Source organism: Rhopalosiphum maidis, chromosome 1 (genome assembly GCF_003676215.2).
Source record: "Rhopalosiphum maidis isolate BTI-1 chromosome 1, ASM367621v3, whole genome shotgun sequence".
NCBI lineage: Eukaryota > Metazoa > Arthropoda > Insecta > Hemiptera > Aphididae > Rhopalosiphum > Rhopalosiphum maidis.
Window position 1 is genome coordinate 11,275,955 of NC_040877.1, and position 19,692 is coordinate 11,295,646.

Sequence of the window (19,692 nt, forward strand, 5' to 3'; positions counted from 1 at the left end):
TTTGTCAATACATTTCTATGTTTAAAAGGATTTTTAATTTTATTTATGAAATAAAATAAAAACAATTATTCGTAGCTCATTGATAAAGTCATCAATAGGATTATAAATATATTGAGCAATTATGCTGATTTATCAAAATGATTTCAATAATAAAAACAAATTTGAAACTAGCAAAGCAATATTTTTATATTTTAAACTTAAGTTTAAAATATCTTGAAATTCTATAAACTGAAATGTGGCTAATTTATAAATTATTTAAAATTCAATACGAACTTTTTGAACTTTTAGAGAGTATTTACTATCTATGCCGAAAATCGATGGTGTTGATAAATAAAACCACATAATTCTAATACCTATGGCTTTTGTCCAGTTGCTCTGAGGAAATTTAATTCTGTGTTTAGTTATAAACTTATATTGCAATTGAAATTATTATAACTTGTCTGACGTTCAACTTACAATAACTAATATTTTGACATAATTGAAGCTTATTAGTATCTATAAGGTCAGATAAGTCTGGCTAAAAATATTATTAACAAAAACAAACGAAATCATAAATAATATTTAAGAACAAAAATTATATTATTACTATGGTAGTTATATATTTAGTATTTACCTTTAAAATAATTAAAGATATATTTTTTTAATAACGAGGTTTGTATTTGAAGTGTAATCAAGTATTCAGTAAAAAAAAAAAAAAATATCCTGTTATACGTTTTAATCAAATTAGTATAGTTAATGACATTTAATATATATTATTGTTTTAATTTAATTTAAAGTGTATCACAGTGTAAATACAAATTGAATGAAACATTATTTTAATGTTTAATTAATCATAACTGATAAGTTTTATGTAAATTATTTTATAGTAAGGGGTTTTATTAGTTTTTGAATTCTATTAAAAAGTAATTATAAATGCCTAGGTAGTATTTATTTAACAGCAAAACATTTGGTGACAAATGGCACGTATATTTTATATATATATATAAAAAAAAAAAATTGAACACATTTTTATCCAGTAAATCCCAATTCAATAAAGATAATAATCAATATTTATTTATGTTTATAAACTTACTTTTTACAATACTCAATAATTTAGCGATACCATTAAGTGTGTCCATTTCAATTCCTATAGAAATACATTAGAAGTAAATTCTACATTTTTACATTCATTATTAATGTATATTATAATCAATGAATATAAAAATTTAAGACCTGATAGGGTTAAAATTCTTAGTAAATAATATAAACTTAAATGATTGTGGTAACGACAAAATATACTATATAATTTTTAAACAAGCTCATTGACGATATAGCTGGTAGGTAAATAATATTATTGATTATTTATAATAAAATTATAACACTTAAAAAAACTATTATTATAAAAATTAAATAAATATTATTAAAATTTTTTTTTTCTATGTTAATTAAAGCTTGAAAGTTTTCACTAAACATTGAAACAACAAAATTTTTCTTTCCCATAAAACATTATACTTAAAAATATGTTTTTTAAATATTATGTATTAAACAAATGTAAATTTACCACCAGACTACCTTATCAACCAAATACTACAAAACGTAGTGGTTTTATGATGTAACAATTTTGAGAATCATACGTATTTAAAAAAAAATCCTAAGCTGATGTAACATGACGTAGTATCAATAATTTGGGTTTAATATAATATATTTCGATTTACGATCCTTTAATGGCCCCTCTAAACATTGCCTATATTAAGGAGCTAACGACTTGGTGTAATTTCCCTTAAAATAATTATCAAAATGTTTTTATTTTTTACTACTTTCAACGGATAGGTAGTCATTATTATCTTTTTTTTTTATTTGCATATTTTTCACAGAATATATTTGAGTATACAAAATAATAGGTTTCTGCTTATTACACTTATCACCTAGTTTATATTTTAAGATACTTTATTATTTTGGCTGGTTTAGAATTAAAAAGACTAACTTAACTTACTTATATTCAAAATAATCATTAATAATATTAATTGGATCAATGTGAAATAAAACAATATTCTTGATATTGTTTTTACTGAGGAGAAAATAATGTCGGATAGACAAATTCACATGATTAACATAATAACATATCTTAAGACATTCTACTTTGGATTTAGATAAGTATAGTTGTGAAGGTTATATTATATAATAGGTATATACTACATAAAGACACAGGCTAATTTTTTAAACCTACTTAATATCTAAAATAAAATTAATGGTTAGTTTAGTATATATTATAACTTGTTGGGTATTTTAAAATTACTCGAGATCGTATATCGTCTGTCAATATTCACCAACCATTAGTATCAAACAATTTTCTAAAAATAATATAACGTTACGGATTTTTAAATGTAAGAATTGCGAGTGTTAAAAATAATTCACAATAAAAACTTATAAAATGTATAGAAGAGTTTATCTAGGCAAATATATTTGTTGAAGGACCTAATATAACATTTGTAATATTTGAACCTTCGCATAATGTAAAATATTATACGACAATTATTTATAATAATAATAACTGTAGATATTCAAAATAATCATGATTTAAAATTATATTTAAGTTATATAACTTAAAAATTATTATGGGCAGTAATGATAATTTTTACAGTACCAAATAATAATGAAAAGAATAATAAACATTTTGATTAAATTGTTAAATAATTTTTTTTTTTCATAACTATTCCGTTTAAAGTTATTGTACGCAAAAAACAATCTAAATAATATTAAAAATAAAAACAGGGTGTATTTTGGATGATTAAAATTAAAACACGTAATTAAATTATTTAGAAGGACTCATTCTTGGCCCGTGATCTTTTTAACACCCTGTAAATGCGTTGTGTATCATAGAATTTTTTTTCTAAGCTCTTCGTCGATTTTTTTATGGTATTATAAAAAAAAACATTTAATATTATATTTCAAAACAACTCATACTTTCTGAAATAAATATTTAACAAAATCAAGACTACCATATGGATATCCAAGAAGTGAACACAATGTCTAAGTCACTCAACAATTATGTGAGGCGCTGAATACATTACGGCAACAGTAGCGACTAATGTGAAAAAAGTGAACACTATCAAACAGAACCTGTCTACTACCATCGCCGCGTATTTCCAGTCGTTGATTACTTCTTGGTCATCCTGTTGCTTTCGCATGTGATCAGTGATGTACCGCACTTCTTGTAATATTAGTTGCAATTCCCTGGCCGAGTAGTTGCAAACGCTTCTTGACTCAGACGCCGGCGATGAAGAACTGGCAGCTCCATTGTTGTATACACGGTGTGATAGGACACTTGCTCGAAAATCATCATCTGTGTAATTGAAACTAACTAAGTATTATAAATAAACGATACAATTATATAAATAATGATAAAAATTCGCGAGAGATTGTCTAATCCGTGCAATGGACAATAATTATTTATCAGCCTAATTAGCAAATGCCATTTTGGTATTCCTGCATTATATTATAGTATTATACGAAGAGTACAGTAAAAAGTAAAACCATATACCAAAAATAGTTTTTATATATTAGAATGCTATAAATATATAAAATATAAATCATTGCAGTTTGAAAAACAAATTCTAAAGAACCACAGTCAATAGCTTCCTCTTTTAGGATTTCATTAGAATCATTAACAATACTATACCTAGTACCTACGTGTTTATTTATTATTTATCAGCTGTTTGTAAACACTTAATTTAAGAGTATCTACCTACTGAAAACTTAGTAGAATTAAGTAAGATTCACATTCAATTTAAATATAGAATCTTTTTTGAATCTTGATAAAAAATGTTGATCTTTTTTTAATGCTAATATCTGTATTTAACTTTGTAAAAAGCACACACAGATTATTGAAAATTCTATAGATTGAGGATTTAAAATAAAGACTTCAAATTTATATAGCTAAATCATATAATCATGATGTCATAATATAATAGTACTTAAAATAAATGTAGTATATCCTAATACAGAGTCGTATTCAAAGGAGGTGAATGGATTTTGTATTCCACAAGAATAAAAAATACCCGAACAAATTTAAGAAATTTGAGAAATAAAAAAAGTGTATAAAAAAATAAAAATCATATAGGTATATAGGTATTAGTTATACGTAATGGCTGAACATTAAGTACAAAAGATTTCTTTATTAAATGTTGAAACTTTCGATATTAAAGAATTTTGATTTTTCTATTAACTTATAATGATTATAACAAAAAATAAAAAACACCATTTTAACAAGTAAAAATGCTAACCTAAAATTAAGTAAAATATTATTTTTGTAATATTCGGCATTATATAATGGAGTTTGGTTATGTTGATCATTTATAAAAACAGTGTGACATGTTAGGAGATAATAGTTGTTTATTCATTTAAAACCTATTGTATTTCATTTTTTTTGTATCCAGAGATTTAAATTTAGAAAAACAATTCTAAAAATCATAATTTTTGACGTACCAAAGGTTTTTATGTATCTTGTGTAATAATATGTTAGTAAAACTATTATTTATTTTATTGTACACATGACTAAAATATTCTAAAATATATTTTTGATTTGCAGTCAATACTCTATAATTTTATCAAATATAATATTTTATTTTATTAATTTTAACTAAGGAACTTAATTTTGAATTTAACTTATAAATGATAACGAGTTTTTATTATCGTTACGACCCATCGACTTCTATACTATCGTTACGATCGTTATCTACTATCCGATTAAGTGGTATGTTCCATACATTATTATTTATAAAGGGTAACACAATGAAGATACCATCGATAATTTTATGTATACAAATGTACGTTATTGTCATTTATTTTTAGTTCACCTTGTATTTTAACAGAAATTTAATAATCAAAAAGTGTAGGTTACCTATTAGCTGTTTAGTATTAGTTTGACTAGTTCAAGTGTTTGACGTTACAGTATGAACCGTTTACAACAAGTTTTAAGTAAAAAAGGCAAACCTTTATTAATTCTCAATGAATTTAAATTTAATGTTTTGACTAGTAATTGTGCAACTTTTGACCTTTATTTTAATCCAAAAACAGTCGTGATTGATTTTGAACAAGCAATTCATTTTGCAGTTAAACAAGTTTGGCCTTCAATAATTCTGGTAGGTTTTAGGTTTCATTTATCACAAGGTTGGTGGAGAAATATTAAAAGTCTTGAAATACAAACTGAATATAAAACTCAGATTCCGAAATAGGAAAATGGTTACATTTCATTTTTAGTTTCTCACTTTTTCCACACGAAAAAGTGAAGGATGTGCTTATAGAATAAATAATAAAAATTCAGCCAACGAATTCAAATATATCTTAATTCACTAAATATGTCGTTGAAAAATATATTTCATAGAATTCTACATTTTCTCTGATACCGTGGACATCTAATTTAATAAGCTTTGAGCGTATAACCAATGCATGTGCAAGTTTTCACGCTTCATTTTCATCAAATTTTTATTTTTCCCATCCAAATATGATTAACTTTCTAAAAGCAATTAAAGAAACACATTCAAGTACTTTTATTACAATAAACAGTACTAAACAAGAAATTCAGAAAAATGACTAGCAATGAATTTTTAAAATCATTTTTTTGTTAATATAGTAAAACATAAATTGTATATAAAAAAATACAACTTTTAATTTAAGTAGTGAGTGATTTATTTAATTATAATTATATTATTATTTATATATACAAATTACGTTAAGTGCTATTAAATAAAATTAATATTATTAGGCTGTTATTAAGAGCATTATTAATTGGGAATTGGTCTATCAATCCCGAAAATGACCCGAGCTCAATTTATTGGTCTATTGATCGATAAAAATCCAAGCTCAATTGGTCTATCGACCCATAAAAAACCGAGCGCAATTGGGTTATCAACCCTGAAAATGACCGAGCGCAATTGGTCTATGAAAAAGTCATTTTAGGCGCAATTGGTAAACTCCCGGAGGGTTGGGGTCTTTCAGCCGACCACATAAATATACATCTGCTGTAATGGAAGGAGAGGGCGTGTTCGCGAATATAAAGAAAAACCTCAATTGCGCTCAATGAAATTAAATATTATTAAAATACTTATTGGCACCCAGTAAAATTGCAAGTCAATAAATTTGTCAACAAACTTAAATGTCTCGGCCTATGTTATTCATACTTCGAATTGACAGAATAAAATGTATTATAATTATTCTCGTCTGGTTAAAAATTAGACTTCACTGTTTTTCTGTATTATTATCTGATTAGGTCAAAAATTTGATTCTCGATCATTACTGTCTGTACGTTGTAGTACATGTAAAGATTAGGTATAATATTATTGTATATATATATCATTAACCATTATTTAACTATAACCATTAACGATTCGTCTTTGTATGATAAAATGTTTAAAATTCATAAGCTTAAACAAAATTTTGTATAATATTTCTTTACATGTAATATGTTTTTACAAGGCTAGTTTAGATTCTATTTATAAATTATAAGTACGTATCTATAGTACAACGACTGATTATTTAGCGTTTGAGAAAATTACTTATTTCAGTATCGCCGTATCGAGGTAATAATAAGTTATACATGATTATAGTTTATATTTCCACGATTGATGTCAAATTTAAATTGCCTGCATTGTTGCTAAATCTATTGATTTTCGATATTATCCGGCGCAAACAAGTATTTTAATGATATATTTAATTTTAATAAGCGCAATCGAGGTTTTTCTATTTAGGCGCAACGTAATCTACTCGCTGTTATATTCAATAAACATGATGATTCCAAGTGAAATATACAATAGACACGCAATTTTCTAATCAAATACATATACTACACCATAGCCTACTACTTATCAACATGATGGAATTGATGAAATTTCGTTTGAAATCGCCTTTAAGACGAACCATTGATTTCTGTAGTCCGTATAATAAATTTACTGTTATAATCTTTTCACGATAAAAATCTTAAAATACTTAATGTAATACTTTTTCAATGGTTCAGAGGTTTTTAGCAATTTTAATTTAATTGATCGATAAAAAAATCATACAGAAATTCTGCCAGTGAGCATAGTGTCGTACATAGGCGCAATTTCTGCTTTAATTTGAGGAGCTGTACAAATTTAGATTAGATTGGCACACAAAGACCTAGCTGTCGAGGAATTAAATAAAACAGTTCTGCAGTGTCATCATTTATCACAGAAATTATAATAGTAAGTATCTACTAGAAAATATAAATGTATTTAATGCAATATTTACATTTGATAATTTGCTTGATAACTTAAAAATAAAATAATATAATTATAATAAAAAAGAAAATTTAATTTTGAAAATACGAGTATATAAAAAAAATCTGTTAACTTATCCAGACTGATTTCCTGAGTCACAAGGTGTCTTGGAGTCAGTTATTGATTTTTCTCTCATAGCCGAAAATAACTATTCACAGGTGACTGAGCTGACCGAAATTGTTCACGATAGTGATAAAAGCTTAAACGAAGTAGTATAAACTTAACCATTCATGATAAAGTTAAAATCACTCAAAGTAAAATTAGGGTTACTATTAACAAACAATATTTTGCTGTCGTTTATCATTTTATTAGTAGGTAAACCTATTAATTATTCTAGGAAATGTAAAAGGTTTTTTAATTTGTAAAAAATATTTATATGTTTAAAATAACAATTATTTCATATGAAATTCATAATTAATGTTTAGTATTTGTAACTAGATTTTTGTATAATTTTTTTGAAGGACTTTAAGTTTAAAGAACTTAATTCTTTACTCCCGGATTTCGCCATAGGTGCCGTATAGTGGGTTTATTAATTAATTCGATGAGATAAGTTAATATCGTTATTGATCGTGAATACATCTTATGATTATTTGCATTAGTGTAAGACATATTTTTAAAGATTAAATTACATAAATTTTTCTTAAATTATTGCATTTGTAGATAATTTTTATGAAAATGTTTTAAGTTAATCGATAATTATTTTTATTGTTTGAGAACAAGTATACCTAGACTAATAACGATCTAGTTGATTTATTATAATTTAATGGAAAATTATATTTGCCAATATAAAATATTTGTATCTAATTTAATTTGAAAGAATTTTTATTCAATACTTCACTTTGGTCAAATTTCGAGTACTTGCCTACTTTTATTACATATTATGAAAATCTGTTACTAAATATTGAACAAAACTGACGAAGATTTAATTGTTTTAACACTGGCTTAATTATTTACCAAATGATTGTTCTACGTCATCGGACGACTAAGTATCAAATTAGGTCAGGTTAATATAATAAGCTATATTAGTAATATCTAACCTTGTACCTCGTACCTGTATACGTACAGCGTAGGAATCTTTAAATAAAATAGAGATGTTATTAATTATTAAGAACGTGGAATAATAAAAGACCTCTATCGGCGATCGCGTTTAACCACGATCCCGGTGTAGTTACACGGTATTATATTATAGGTAGCGGGCGTGCTCGCGTGAGGTTGTAGACTAAACCGAAATGTTTAATATTTGAAGTCAAAAACAATGCACGACGGTGGAAAACCGAGGTATATTATATTATAATGCCGAAACGGGGTACCGCGAAGGTAGATACGAATATATATATGTACCCATGGTGGGGTCTAAGTAATATAATAAGACCGCAACAAACTCGTGACACGTGTCAATGTAATATTATATATAATACAATATAATATAGTTTATATAGTATTCTAGTGTACTACCTACGTGTGCGTGCACGGTGGGCTCACGAGATGTGTGCAAATATTTATACTACTACTACAAACGGCGATATTAAATTTGGCAAGTCGTGAACGTAATAATATATGTAAATATTATAGTTGGTGAACTGGGAGGCTGCTGAGTATTATCCACTATATATAATATTATAGTGTTATAAGTTTTAATTATTGTAATCCGGCTGTGGACTATAATATATATTAGGTACTTATATGTCCTGTATATATATATATATATATATATATGCAACAGGTGCCAAATACGTACGTTTCCGAATTAATCGAAAACGACGTGGACCGCGATTATAATATGACTTTGTGAAATTTTTCCGACTACAAATACCGCACAACCGTGCCGCAAATAACGTGAGACATGAAGTTAGTACGTTGTCAGAATTCCGTGTCAACGTCAAATTGTATTAGGCGCAGCGCTCGGATCTGACGGCGAGCACACGCTGTTCAGAGCGATGATTTTAACACGGAACGCTATTATAATTCCTATAATTCCATTAAATTGTTGCATTCCTGAAAATAACTAATGGAAATCCGTGTTTTTAATTTTAAAAAAGGTGAATTAAAATACTATAGGAATATGTCGATTTATAAATATCGATTTTTATGTAAAATAGTAGTAATGATAGTTGATAATATTTTTATTACTATATCTCAGAAAAATTCAGATGGTTAAAAAAAAGTTGTTTAGTTTTTAAAGTATTTTGACCTCTTAATCTCGACTCTAAAACTTAAATTGACCGATTGACAACGATCTAATGTTTTAATTTAAATTATTGAATTTTTAACGATTATCCCATAATTTTATAAATTTCCATGAGATTTTGAGTATTTATTTATACTCAAAGGTATACCTACCTATAGTATGGCTATGGAGAATGCTAGGTTAAATTGTATACAATTTATTAAATAGGTATTGGTGTTACATTATTTTTAATTACATAATAGAAATCATAAAATTGTGTACATTTGTTTAAATTTAATCTTACTCGTAATTCAATCGATTTTGGTTTTAAAGCCGAAGTTAAGAAGTCAGAATGACTTTAAAAAAATTGGTTTATTCAAATCTGTTATTGAAAATATACCTGTTGCTATTTTTTAAAAAAAAATTGATTTTTACTATGCACGCGCAAATTGAAAGGGCTAAAAAAATTAAAAACATTATAATATGTGTATTTCTATATTCCCTATCTTCTTCTAAAAACACTGAACTAATTTAAAGTCACCGGGAAGAAATATTTCGTGTTGCTTTTTGTGGCCAACCTAAATCACGTTTTTAAATGGGTGATTGTATTATATAAAACTGTAGAATAGTTTATTTATATTTAGTGTTTTTTTTGAATGATTGTCTGGATCAGTTTGTAATGTTTGTATACGTACAATTGTATTCTAAGTTAATTTTACTATAGTATTTTTTAAATCCTAGCAGAATAAAATGACAGCAATTTATTGTATTTAATATATAAGTAACAACCTATTTAAATTCTCACACCTCAAGGTTAATTGTAAAGTTGAAAATTTAAAATTTAAATAAAATTTGGTACCTATATTATATGTTAGATATTTTAAGTTTATTTAAAGCTCGTACATGTGTACATTTAAGATATACGATCTGGACAAGAAAAAACATCCTGTTAGACATAAGTTATACTTATAGAAATTAAAAAATATCAAGAAACAAGAATGTAATGCCACAATTTTTTATTTATGAAAGTTTGAGATATTCAAATTTTGTTAAAATTTAAAAACACGGAAATTTGCAAACTATTTCTTAGTTGAAATCCATATAGTTTTTAATTTACACAGTTGTCAGTTAAGGATTTAATATATAATACAATGTTTTTACTACCCGTTGTATTGAAGTAAATTGTATAGTTGTAACAGCAACAAAGCATATTTTCATATGTTGAGATATCTCTCTAGCAACAGTGATCAATATATGTATAATTGTATAAGCATTAGTAGACGAGTCTTTTCAATGTATTTATTTATTATTATTTATTTAAGTATTACACTTATTAAATGTGAATTTATTGTTTTATTGTCCACGCTCTGGAGAGTCATGTAAAATTAGAAGTCTTAATACTTATAAAGCTGTTAAAATGTTCGCGAAAAAATCTTTAAATCTTATAGAATGGTATTTACGGTTTTTGGTCTTCAGCTATTATTTATTTTTCTTCAGTATCATAATGCAAAATATCACCATTTTCGTGTAGTTTTTAGAGAGGTTTTACAAGATTTTTAAAACTAAAATATATGCATTATAAAATTGCATGTATTATTTTTTTAGAACTTAAGCTGAATTTATTTTACCATAAATAATTTCAAAAGCTTTAAAAGCATCCAAAGGCAACTAACAAAATTGAACAAAGCTTTCTACTTATTTTAAACGCTCCTTTCGCAAAAAATATGTCTATCTTATTTCCAATGCATTATAATGGTGTAAGATTTTTATTGAAACTTTTACTTTTTTCATTTGATTTAAATGTACAGGTACCTAAAAATATATCTAAAATTGTAATTTAAGTTTTTATTTTAAAGTTATCAATAGGCTCGGCCGCTTGACTATATTTTTAATTGACGCTGTGTATCTTTTGCTAACTTTTTTTTTTGTGTCTTCTATTTGCTCGAGCGTTTTGTTAACGAAAATAACTAAATGATAAATTTTAAAATAGATAATATGTGTACGTATGTGAAGGTATTATCATGGTTATGATGCTTTAAACGTGATTCTTCTCCATATTATTGTTACAGAAGGTGATTAAGACAGCGTGTGTAATTATAAATAACTACAATATTATTATATTTTCATCCTATGGTAAAACCAAACTTCAGACTTGTACCTACTCGCCCGTTTATTTATTATGTAATTGCTATTATATAAAAATATATAAAAATTAATAAGCAAAATATAAAAATTAAGTTAAAAAAAAAAATTAATTTGTACTTAATATTTTACCGTGTGTATAACCAATTCATATAAATGTATGTACTATAATAACTGTCATACACATTCATACAGTTTACATTGTTTTGAATTTATCTTTCAACTTAAAATTTGATTTTTTTTTTTAGTGTTTCGGCATCGATTACATTATTATTACTAGTTTGATTTGAAATTTGTATACATATATATGTAATTATATGTGAAACACGTGTTGTATTAGTAAATATTTAATAAATTATGAAATTAAATTTAAAATATCCGACAATGTATAAATACAACAATTACTTTACCGATATCAAGAACGTTGGCTAATAAACTTCTTGACGATCGCTCTCGGAGTTCTATGCCTCTTCGATCTGTATATCTACTTCTGATGGCTTTGAACGATATGTCTTTACCTGGCCTTTGCATACACAAGATCCATGGTAACCATAGCAGGAAAAAACACTTAACCTAAAATAAAATAATATAAATTTATAATATATTATAACCATAACAATAATCTGTGCTTCAAATCGGTGAATGGTGATCGCATACAACATGTCAACATAATTGGTTAGGTTAAGATATTGTTTAATTAATATACATGTACCAACAAATTACTGATTAATTTTTAATATTGTAAAAAATTTCCTGCTGTACAATATTTGTTGAACACGATGTTACGCATGCATTGAATAAGATGTATATATAATAAATATATTTAAATATAGACAATTCATATAATTTAAATTTCACTAATGAAATGCATTAGCGTTTATATAAATGTCAGTTATTTTTTTTGGTATTTTAAATATTAAATTTAACAAAACAAAGAATATGACACACAAATTACCCATGGTCCCATTGTATGTATGTCAGCTGTTCGGTGATGATAGTTGAGTACCACCAATGTGAGTACTACCGACGAAGCCACCATAAACATGATGCAATTGAAGTAAGTACCTATGGAAAAATTTATTATTTAGTTTTTAAATTTTTAATATTTATACTGAGGACTAGATCATTCCTTAACGAAATATGTTTTAGATGAATCATCAGTGCTCTAAAGAATTTTAATGTTCTAAATGACAAATTTGTATAATTTTGTATTAATTGTAGAAAAAAATGTATAAAGCATTATAGTAGTTAAGATGAAAAAAAAATTAAAGAAAAAGAAATCATGCTTATCTATTATTTGTGTATGCACGCAATAAGATGAAGAAACTAAAACTAATTATTATAAATAAAGATTAATCATATTAATTTTAAAACAATTTCTATAAATATGTATTAGTACTTTATCAAAAAACAATACATATGTGTATTAAAATAGTTATAATTTGAATTAGAAAAGGTCCTATATTACGTCTATATAACATACATGTATACAATTTTGCATTTCATAAAAGTCTATAAAGTTTTTTATTTCATTAGTAATATTATGGTAAATGCAATGAATATAATCAATTATGTATATTATAATATGAATATAATAAACGATTTGTAATCATTACAAAGTATGACTTAACATTTATTTAGTGTTGAAAAAATATTTGTCAATTTAATGTTTTTTTTTTTCAATTAATTTTTTTAATTTTATACGAAATTAAACAATTGGTTTTATTTTAATTGCTTACCTTTTTTATAAATAATAAAAAATAAAAATAATGAACAATTTTGACGAAGACATCTTTTTTTATTTGATAATATTTGGAGTCTATTAACATATTGTTTAAAGATATGGGCAATCATCACTTTTGGTAGGTATTAGATATTATTTTAGTTGAAAACTGTTATAATAATATTATAAATTATAATAATTTAGCCTTCTATTAAGTGATCAAAAGAATATAAGTTTAAACATTTTACAAAATATATTTAAAAAAAGATAGTACCCAACTTTAATACAACTGATATATATATGTTTATATTGTATTAATTGTATATTTTTTAATATTATAACAAACATCTAAATACATTATTATTTATTTTTTTGAAATAAAGCTGTCATATTGTTACTAAAATAACTTTAAAACATGTTTCATTTTTAAAAATTAAGAATATTGTAAAAACATTGATATTGATTTTATTCATAATCTATGGCTCTATGCAGTTAAAATATAATATTTATGACACTATTTTCTAGGTGTATTTAAAAGATTTACAAATTATACATTATTATAGAGACATACGTATTTTATTTCGGTATGCACTAAATGTCTTTAAAAATTTTTTAAATAATTACATTAACCAAGTAAGCATTTATTATACTTTATTATCAACGATTATTTCTATTACCTAATTTCTACTAATTTATATGAATTATACAAATTATATGATTAAATTCAAAATATTACTTGCATACCTACCTATAATGGCATAAGAAAAATAAAGATACTAAATAAAAAAAATTCTAAAAACAAATACACACAAAATAAAACATAAATATGTAAATACATTGTCACCAACATTCAAAAAGTAGTTAACTGAGAATTTTTATAATTTTAAATTGTTGTAATTCTATATTTTTTGTGTATTTTTTTCACTCAAAGACTTTTTGTATAACGTTGATTATGTCGCTATGATGCTATCATGCAAAAAGCGACCAAGTGAAAAAAATGTACGGAATTTTACAAATTTAAAATTTATAAATAAAATTATAAAAATATAATTTAACTACATTTTGCATTACGATGACTATATATTAAGCTAACAATTTATATTAAGTTTAATTAAATAAATATATGTATTTTTTAATACTCAATTATTAGTTCCTCGTCAGATCAGTTGATACTTGGAGTGAGGTAGTATGTATCAACTACAAAATATCATTATTTAATGTTTCAGTTGAAACTGGTTTAAATGTTAAAACATTATTTAAAACATTTTTTATTTAAATATATATTTTAAGAATTATTTAAATTTTAAATTTGTTAAAACTTTTATTGTATACAGCCTGTGTTAGACTAGGACGTCAAAATAATAAAAATTCTAAATTATATTAAACGAGAAGCCAAACGTGAAACATAAATAATTATTAGTGTTATGCAGGAAAAACGACAGGTATAAATTCAATAGAAAATAGAGGAATGTAATAGCGTTTATGTCACATAATGGATATCAACTTAAGCCAAATTCACTTTGGTGGTTTATTCGTTACATGTATATAATATATATTATAGTTAAAGGTTTTATGTGAAGATAAAACTGCGTGACATGTGTGCCAGATTCCATAATATTATAACGTAGCTGGTAACTCTAGTCACGTATTAGCTTGTAGTTTTTCACAGACAAAAAGCCTAAAATCATTATGAAAAAAAAAATCATTCAAATATTTATGAAAGTTATAGAAATTACATCTATAATAATTTTCAAGGGAATTTTTTATTATAGGGTCCAATTTCCCTTTGCCAATCTGTTTGATTATAAAAAAAAAAAAAAAAAATGATTAAAATATGAAAATATATTGACAGACAAAAGTATATATAATAAAAATAAATATTACACAATGAAAAAGGTAATTTATTTTATTCTTATTCTAATAATTAAAACTAAAAATATAGCTGTGACTATGACCCGTCTTGCATAATATACATACAATTTAAAAAATTTTCGATTTGTTTGATTTCGACTGCTAGTATAATAAAAATATCTTAATATTTTAATTCATAAATAATGATGATCAATGAATCCATCAGACTTTTGTTATAATAGTATTAAAAGTATAAATAATCGTGTTAGTATATTTTTGTTTGAATAATCATACTTTTTTTTTAAATTGGATATATATATAAATTAAAATATTCTTTATTGTGATTATTTTAATTTCTTTAAATATATACCTGATAATATTTTTGATTATTAAGTAATTGTTATAGATTTATGTAATTATATTTTAATATTAATTATAGGTATTTTAATAATTATACCTAATCACCTATTATCTATAATTTATTATAGTAATACAGTTATGTTAATTTATAATTTATTGATTTTTCATTTGATAACTATGGTATTTATATATACCTATTAACATACATATTAACTATGACGTTTAGGTTTAATAATTTTCAAAATGAGATATATTGAATTTTTAAACATTTGAATATAATATGATAATAAATCCTCGTGCAACTGTAAATGTAATACGTATTTAGTACCTACTGGTTAGCATCGTATAAATTGGCGATAAAGTCACAGGTTCCATGATTATACATAGAAAACGCTAAACTTATTGTTATGTACTTATATACCTACCCTTAATGTAGTAGGTTTAATATATTTACATTAAAGTGGCGTTGGCATACTTGAAATACCTTTAACCAAAATGTATATAGGTAATGAGTATATTAACATGTATTTATATGTATAATATATCTTGTATTATGGTGTAATAGTGTCTATAGAAAACATGTGTTTAATTAATGGAAAGTACCTATACGAAGAACTGTAGAATACTTTACTGACCCATATTTTAGTAAAATATTTTGAGTTCTGACTTCTGAATAAGTGAACTTTTGTTTTGAAATATAACCTTTATGGATGCTTTTGTGTTCTAATTTATACGGGTTTTCTAAAAAATAATTAAAAATATCGAATTATTTAACTATTTTCCTAAGAAAATTGCAATTTAATTTTTAAAAAAAACTCTGAATTTAATCGGCCGACTATTACATAAAAGATCTTTTAAACTTGAACTTCACCATTCAGTAGACCACTGTCATGAATGTGCTAAATTTGTAATCGATGATAATGTACAACTGTACATTAAAAAAAAAAAAATTCTGAATAAAGGAAACAGGGTAATCAGTATTTATTTAAAATTTCTAAGGAAATAATAAGTTCTTGTATCATAATGTTTTAAATGATTAGTATTTTCTTTAAAATTGGTAGGTTTTAATTTTTTTAAACTTACCTAATTCTTACGAAAAGCATCACACATAACTTGTAAGTCGATTTACATATCTTTAAATTATGTGAATATTTCGTTATATAAATTACTTACAAGTAATAAAAATATTTTGAAATATTGTTTTGTAGATAAATTAATAAAATAAATAGATAATGGAAAAAACCATAAATTAATTAATATGCATTATAAATGTCAAATTAACTTTTGTACAGAACATTGTAATATATTAAATTATAACATGTCATATTATAGTATTTTTAATATTTGTATACGTATATATATGTATATATATATATATATATTTAAACTTATAAAAATAAAATACTTAAAGTTATTGATTTATTTTTCCAGTAATATGAACGTTGATAGTTGATAAGGTTAAAACTAATAATTTTCCCTCAACTATTCAAGTTTCTTAAATATTTTATTGTTTCATAACATTTTTTCATTATAATATACTTTTAGATCTGCAAGATGTTTAAATTTAAAATTTTTTTTTTTTTATATATGATAAGTAGAAACAATGATTATAATAAAAATCAATTTTAAAATCAAAAAAATGTATTATAAGTATATATAAACAACTTATGGAATAATTTTATCAAAACAAAAAAATACTATACTTTTATTTAAATTCAATTTAGAAAACTAATGAGTTGATAACAAATTTTTAAAATTAAAAAAAAAATCAATCAATATGATACTATATAATAATCCTGATTTACAAATATTTAATTCAATTGTAGGTAAATTATGCAATACAGAGCTATATTTGACTTTTTATTTAATGTCTTATGATTTTTATTTTTTCAGAGGAAAAAATCAATTCCCGTATAAATTATGTTGCATATCTTCTAAAATAAGTTATGTATTTATTTACATATAGTAGACGTTTTTAGGTGAGTGTCATATAAAATGTTAAAAATGAAAGTTAAAACCACACGGCAAAACATATTTAATGGTGAATAATAAAAAAATAAAATAAATTATGGGTCACCTGTTAAATATGTTAAGTGTTGTTTTCGAGATTAATAAATGCTTTTGACTTTTATATACTTTCTAAAAAGTAAAGGAAAACTCCAACATTTATTTATTTTAACCCAAGCATATTAACACTGAAATATTAACATGTATTATGACAAAATATAATAGTAAATATTGGCAAATTAATGTATAACAAGTGTTTAAGATGGGTTAGCAAATTTTTAGTTTAAATTAGGTATCTTGCGTTCTATGTATTATACTTATTTTTATTGGCATGCAAAAAATGTACAAATTGTTAGTAGTAAAAATAGCAAAAAACCAGAGAAGACAGTAAAAAAAAAAAAAAATATATATATTTCATAATAGAAGCTGACTGAAAGTTTAATACAAGAGTGTATAATATATGGTATAAAATAATAATATATATAACGTATAGGTATTTAATAACTGACTGAAACAGGGTGTGACAAAGTTTTGATATACCTAACAGTGTTTATAATTAATTATTTTATTTCATTATATTTTTATCGTTAATAATGGTTAAATTTATATTAATTATATTAGTGAATATATTAGATATGTTATTATAATATAATAGATTATAGTTTTTGAAAATGTTTACAATTTTTTCGTAATTAATAATAGATATTAAAAAAAAACATGATAGTAATCATAAAATGAGTGAAATATCAACATTTAAAACAATAATTTTTAAATCAAATTATCAGTAATATAGTTAATAAATTATTCTTTTCTGGTTTTAAATCCTTATGAAAACATTGGTCTAAATACATACCTAGTTATTTTGAATTACACATGTTCTATACATTTTATAAGAATTCAGTATTAATGCGTGTAAAAAAAAATACCCTAAATTTATGATAATATTTAATTGACAATAAATGTATAGATAATTTGAAAAAAAGTCAATATTAAACCATCAGTTATGACTTCTAAAAATCATATAATGGAATAGGTACTAGAAAAACGATAGAAAGTGAATATATTCACTAGGTAATTGCATTAGAAATTAAAAAAAACTAGCTTAATTAATTAAAATATAATAAATGATTTTATTATGATGTATTTTTGTATTATCTAATTTATTTTTAAGTACAATTGCTTTAAATGTTTAATATTGTTTAAGTTTTACTATTATTGAATATTTGATATAGATAGAAATATAACATTTTTTCAGTTTTAGAATTTAAGAGATGTTTTATTGACAAAAGGGAATATAAATATAATAACGGAAAATAAAAACGCTTGATATTTTAGGTTTGAAGACAACTGTTTGTCTTATTAGTTATTCATAAATTTACGTCAATTGTGACATATTTTATGAAGTTTTCACTTATTGTTATTATGAACCATATTTTCGTAAATTGTTTAAGTATTATATGTAATTGTTTTGACATTTAATAACCATTGTATTTGTAGTCACTAGAGTCATATAGGGGAAGTAATATCTTTAATGCTCTATGTGTTAACCTGTAGATGGAGTTATATCTATTTCATAAGAACAGTATTTTTTTTAAATACATGTTAATGTCATATTTATTTTTAAGAAATTTTTCAGTAAAATAAATTATGTATAAAAATGAGCGGTTTGTTATTTTATATAATTCGTAACTAAGCTTATTAAAAAAAAAAAAAAAAAATTGTTTTAATAAGTTGGAATACTTGTCACACCCGATGCGAAATAAGTGATTAAGTTACAAACCAAAAACATAAGAATACTGTTAGAACACAGAGAATTAAGAAAAATGAGCGTGTTAAAAGAAGTGTGTCTGTCAATATGGTAAACTCTAACCTAACAAGGGTACAGCGTCAGAGGATTCTGGCAACACTTCTGCCAACCGCAATAGATAAACTACTTGTGAAAGCAGTATTGCCACACCTGTAACACAAATAACGTTAAAAGTAACCGGTTTTTAGGACCATAATAACTTACTAGGTTACTAATGATGTGAGTACATATTATTATTATTAAATCTATGACATTCCTTAATCTATACTTAAATTCATCACGGTTTTATTATTTTAACCACGAGATAAAAATATTGTATGGAAATAATAATAATTTTATTAACATTCATTTAAGTTCCTTG

The 19,692-nt window shown here is 24.1% G+C and overlaps 1 protein-coding gene across 4 annotated transcripts in view; it reads right to left on the reverse strand.

Annotated features, from left to right (window-relative positions):
- Positions 1-2,604: 2,604 nt before the first annotated feature.
- LOC113550889 (acetylcholine receptor subunit alpha-type acr-16-like) overlaps positions 2,605-19,692 on the reverse strand; it is a 186,281-nt gene continuing 169,193 nt past the window's right edge. For 3 of the 4 annotated variants that reach the window (XM_026952861.1, XM_026952835.1, XM_026952844.1), the window contains 3 exons: positions 12,539-12,648; positions 11,994-12,156; positions 2,605-3,322 (listed from right to left, as the gene is read on the reverse strand). In XM_026952861.1, the coding sequence (XP_026808662.1) occupies positions 3,015-3,322; positions 11,994-12,156; positions 12,539-12,648 (581 nt within the window). In that variant the 3' untranslated portion in view covers positions 2,605-3,014. Of the gene's footprint in view, positions 3,323-11,993; positions 12,157-12,538; positions 12,649-19,394; positions 19,482-19,692 lie in introns of all 4 variants that reach the window. The other variant, XM_026952853.1, reaches the window with a different exon arrangement.